The sequence below is a fragment of the Pholis gunnellus genome, assembly GCF_910591455.1.
Source record: "Pholis gunnellus genome assembly, chromosome: 3".
Lineage (NCBI taxonomy): Eukaryota > Metazoa > Chordata > Actinopteri > Perciformes > Pholidae > Pholis > Pholis gunnellus.
In genome coordinates, this window is record NC_136529.1 from 6199053 (window position 1) to 6203809 (window position 4757).

Consider the following 4757-nt stretch of genomic DNA (forward strand, 5'->3'; position numbering starts at 1 on the left):
GGTTATTAAGTATTTGATAAATGTCTCCTATCATAACTCCCCACCCCTTATTCAAACCAGGTTTTCCTCCTGCAGATCACAGCCGTGTGTTACAGACAGTTAAGAAATGTGATCTATCATCATGTTTTCACAGACATTTTCAGAAATTGATCTAATTTAAGTATGACCTGAGCCACTCCTGTTTGCTTAAACACAGAGAAAAAGATGAGCTGACAACAACATAGCTCAAACAAAGTTAGAATTAGCGTGTATTCAGAATAAGAGTTCTTAAATGCCATTTGGATATTTATGGGAAATGTTTGACGAATTAACAAACAGCATAACCAAATATTGATCTATGAGGTATTTACATATTCTGTGTGTGGTTATTGAATCCCACATCTGACTTTCCACAGGTGGTGCATGACCAATGCCCCGCCTCTGCAGAGCCAGGGATGCAAATACTACCTCGACAGGTATCATTTTACACTTGATCCTTTGGCAAAGAGGCACAGTCATCAGATCACGGCAGCTCCTTTTACAAAGAAAACCAGACAGCATGCCCTCGTCAACTGAGACGCATTGACAATAACATTCAATAGGATCAGTCAACCAATCGTCACCGCCATCAGTGCTGCAGCTATGCCAACTGCGGAGCTTTTGGGAGTCCAACTAGACATGGAGCTGGTGTTGAAACTGAGTCTCTCTGTGGCTGCGGTGCTGCTGGTTTCATGGGCGTACAGGTTCTACAGCTCCAGGGACGCACCGAAAACTCAGCTCTGCGGCAAAGACAACAATGAGCCAGAAAATGCAACCTGCCAAAACTGCAAGAGGACACTACGACGTCAAAGCTCACCAAAATATGACACCGATGATGGGGGCAAGCGACCCGGATCCTCGGACACAGACTCAGCAACTGGTAACCTGACATCTGACAACACCAAGGAAACGCCAGCGGAAGCCTGTCCATGCCAAACTGAAAAGAACAAGGATGCATTTAGTGTGTCATATAGAACCCAGGATATCAGCATGAAAGGAGAGAAACTCACTGCTCAGGAGCAGGCACAGGTTGCCACCAGTAATATTTCATCTGGATCTACTTTGAACTTTCCTTATCCAACTGAGAGTGGGATGGCCAGTGCAACGGGGCGCCGCTCTCCTCGCTTTTTTCAGAAGCTGGAGGGCAGTGTGGGTGTGGGCAGGGAGTTAAGGCAGGACTTGGAGCGCCAGGGTGCCTACTCCAGCTTCCTTTCCAAGGCAGAGATCAAAGTGGAGGATGCGAACGTTGTGCTGGAGGGAACGGGAGATCAGATTGTGCGTGGAAAGATATATGATTACTATGTTGAGTCTTCCTCTCACTCCACAGACTCAAACACCTCTGAGTCACAGTCGGTGGAGCCCGGAAGTCGTGGCAGCAGCCTAAAAGAATCACCATCCTCTCTAAGCCCCATCATCATGCGTGATCTGGTTTTACCACAAAGTCCTGTTGAGGATCCTTCCTTGCTGGGAAGCCTCAGACTGAGGCACCCCGCAAGGCCTGTGCTCCTACGCAAGGAGAGCTATCTGTCTGCAGCAGAGCAGTCTGAGCTTTCCATCCCCTCTCTAAATACAAGAGTCTCAACTCCAAAGACTCACTCTGTGGCCCCAACCAGCAATGAGTCCATCTCTCACTCAACAGACAGCAAAGGCTTTCATGTGGAAGAGGAGGAAGATGTAGAGACTATAGCAGCATTTTTACACCCTCCAGCAATAACTCTCGACGGGACAGATTCGGAACGCTTGAAGAATAAACTCGATCTGGGTAACTGTTTGGAGATGCTGTGTCTGGCCAAGAAACATGGCCAGACCTCTGTGCAGCAAGCAGCCCTGGGAGTCATGTCAGACAACTACCTCCAGGTGCTCAGGGACCCCAACCTTTATGGGCGGCTAATGGCCGGTGAGCGGGAGCAAATCCGGAAGCAGAGGATGAGTGGGAGAAGCTTTGTCATGGTGGCAGATATGGACCCTCAAGACTGGGCGAGGAACACAGGCGGGCAGACACCGGAGACAGGGCAGAGGAGGACGTCCAGTGCGGTGTACTGTTATGATGACTACCAAAACGCCTGGCACATACTCTGCCTGATCCCACAGGAGGTCATCTCTAAAGCCTGTGCCATGTGCACAATGGATAACTACTTGTTTGTGGCAGTGGGCTGCCAAGGCACAGAGAGAGAAATGACACCCTCAAAGCAAGTGTTTTGCTACAATCCTTTGACATCAATCTGGAAGGAAATCAGTCCTATGAATGAAGCCAGGCCCCGCTGCAAACTGGCAGCACTCGAGGGCTACATCTACGCCATTGGAGGGGAGTGCCTCTCCTCAGTGGAGCGCTACGACCCGCGATTGGACAGATGGACGTTTGTGGCTCCACTGCCTAATGATACATTCGCCGTGGCACATCACGTCACAGTGAGCAGGGGAGAGCTTTTTGTCTCTGGGGGAACTCTTAGATATATGCTGCTGCGCTACAGCCCCAAAACCGACAGCTGGAGGCCAAGTCTGTTGGTAGGCAGCAAAGACAGAACTGCAGATATGGTAGCTGTGGGGAGATTTCTGTATCGGTTTGATGTTAACCCACAGCTGGGTGTCAGCGTGTACCGCTACCATACGGTGGCTCGACTGTGGTACGAGTGCGGCTCCAGAAGGCTTCAGCACTGCCCCGCATTCCAGTGTGTCATGTTGAACGGCACGATCTATTGTATCAGCCGGCAGTTCACCATGATGTTCGAGGCTGATGAGATCTCCCCAGGTTTCAAAGATGAGAATATGAGCGTCATCTCTGCGGCGAAGGGCATACTCTTCCCGTTTGTCCTTTCACTCGCTGATAAGAAGCCTCGACAGACCAGTGTGTGAAGGAGGATTCAGTTTTCCATTAATGATAAGATTAGGTGGTGATGGAGTATCCCCAACAAGAGCATGCTTTACGTGAAGTTTCTTGTTGACTGAGTGGGTTTTGCTGTACGCTTGACCCAGCCCCAAATGTTACTGCAAAATTGTTATCACTGTGTTGTCTTTTATCTGAGGTGTTATTAAGATAACCTTTCCACAAAGCTTCTATTTCCTACTTCATTTCTTGAATTGGGCGTGGCTCAAAAAATGTGTGTTCCTTATGTCACGGCCCCTGGCAGTAGCTGCAAAGTATCAGACTCCTAATGGTAGCCAAACTACTGTTTGCTTAGATTTACGGATGAGCTGCCATGTAAATTGTTTTGCTTCTTTGATTTGCCACTCCCTCCTGCCATTAAGTTAGTTTTATATCATCCCAGATGCTTAACCTCTTTGGATAATTTATAAATAAGACTTGGAGTAAATGAGCTCATTCAACTCTAACACATTACAGAGATTGAGCAATATAGTGGTAATCTATCACTGTGCTCCACTGTGTAGGGCACACATATAACTTACACAGTGGCCTGGATACAATGCAATTATCTACAGTTGCTCTTTAAATATGACAAGATGTAAATGGGTTTGTCATGCGATACAAATAGGCGGGCTTCTAAAAGCATTTGTCACTACTTTTGAAAATCTTCCAAGGCTAAGACTTGCTGGTATTTGGGGGATTTTAGTCACTCTCTTTTGGAGGCCAGAAAGAAGTGTCTTTGTTCGTGTACCGACTAAATATATTTGTTTTGTTATCTATTTTTCAATAAACATCAAAGAAATAAATGAGTGTCTTTCATTGCATATTAATCAACACAGGTATTAAACCAAATGTCTATTCCAGTATTTGTGTGACCTATAACCAATGCTATAAAAACACATAACACAATAACACTTTTAGTTTCTTTTGTGTTGGGCAATCACATTATACATAGAATGCTACAAGTAATCATTTCTAAGTTCATCACTCATCAAGTTTTTCACTGTAATGCTGAGGGCTTTAAAAGACACTGACAGGTTCAAGAGAGTGACGTGCTGCTATAGCGCCATCATGTGGCTCACAAGGCAAACTCAACAGGGCTTTGGGTAAGACGTGTTACGCTCTCGACTTCCCACGGCACCGAGGCGATGCCTGCATGTCACATCAGTGGGGTGACGAGCTAGCGAGCTAAACAGTGGGTGAGACAGAGGGCTTCAGCTGCACGGGAAGGCAGCAGGCAGGCGGGGAACAGGGAGGCAGACGCAGATGGTTGACCATCAAACATAAGCATCTTTGATTCTCCCTAATTAAACACTTTGATCCCCTGTAACAAAACACCAAATGGAACAGGAGATAAGACACTTCCCTTCAGATGTTGCCTGGGATGACTCACGGCCCCTAGTTTGCCTCAATACCCAGGTCACTTCTGGAATCAACACTTGATTTATTTGTTTATTTTCCACAGAGGGTAATACCAACAGCTCATTCCGAGTTCACAAGTGTGCAGAGAGAGTGATAATTTGCATGTAATTATCCTCTGGAAGGGCGGACGTAATTTATAGCCCCCTTCCTTTCTCTGTCTTGCAAACAAGCACTCATCTGTATCCATATATATGTGTAAGAACACTGCAACTCACCACACGACACACAGTAAATTCACAGCAGTCCTCACAGCGACATTATGAGAATCATGTTTAATTATTTTAATTCCTTTTGATTTCCCAAACGGTTTTGCTCTGTTCATTTCTTTTCTCTCTTTCAGGTTGCTGACTAATACAAAAGAGGAAACACACAGCAACACCACTTTGAGCAGAAAACAATTACAAAGAAATGACCAAGCAGCATGTGAGGCAATTCATGAGCCACATTGTTGTCT

At 46.2% G+C, this 4757-nt stretch overlaps 1 protein-coding gene across 1 annotated transcript; it reads left to right on the plus strand.

Annotated features, from left to right (window-relative positions):
- The first annotated feature begins 487 nt into the window (after nt 1-487).
- On the plus strand, nt 488-3668 carry klhdc7a (kelch domain containing 7A). Its single transcript, XM_079156854.1, has one exon. It carries the CDS (start codon nt 622-624, stop codon nt 2869-2871), a length of 2250 nt encoding a protein of 749 aa, XP_079012980.1. The 5' UTR covers nt 488-621; the 3' UTR covers nt 2872-3668.
- Nucleotides 3669-4757: the final 1089 nt, after the last annotated feature.

What these genes read in the sequence shown, in the direction of transcription:
- klhdc7a (XM_079156854.1), top strand. Translation starts at nt 622, where the DNA reads ATGCCAACTGCGGAGCTTTTGGGAGTCCAACTAGACATGGAGCTGGTG.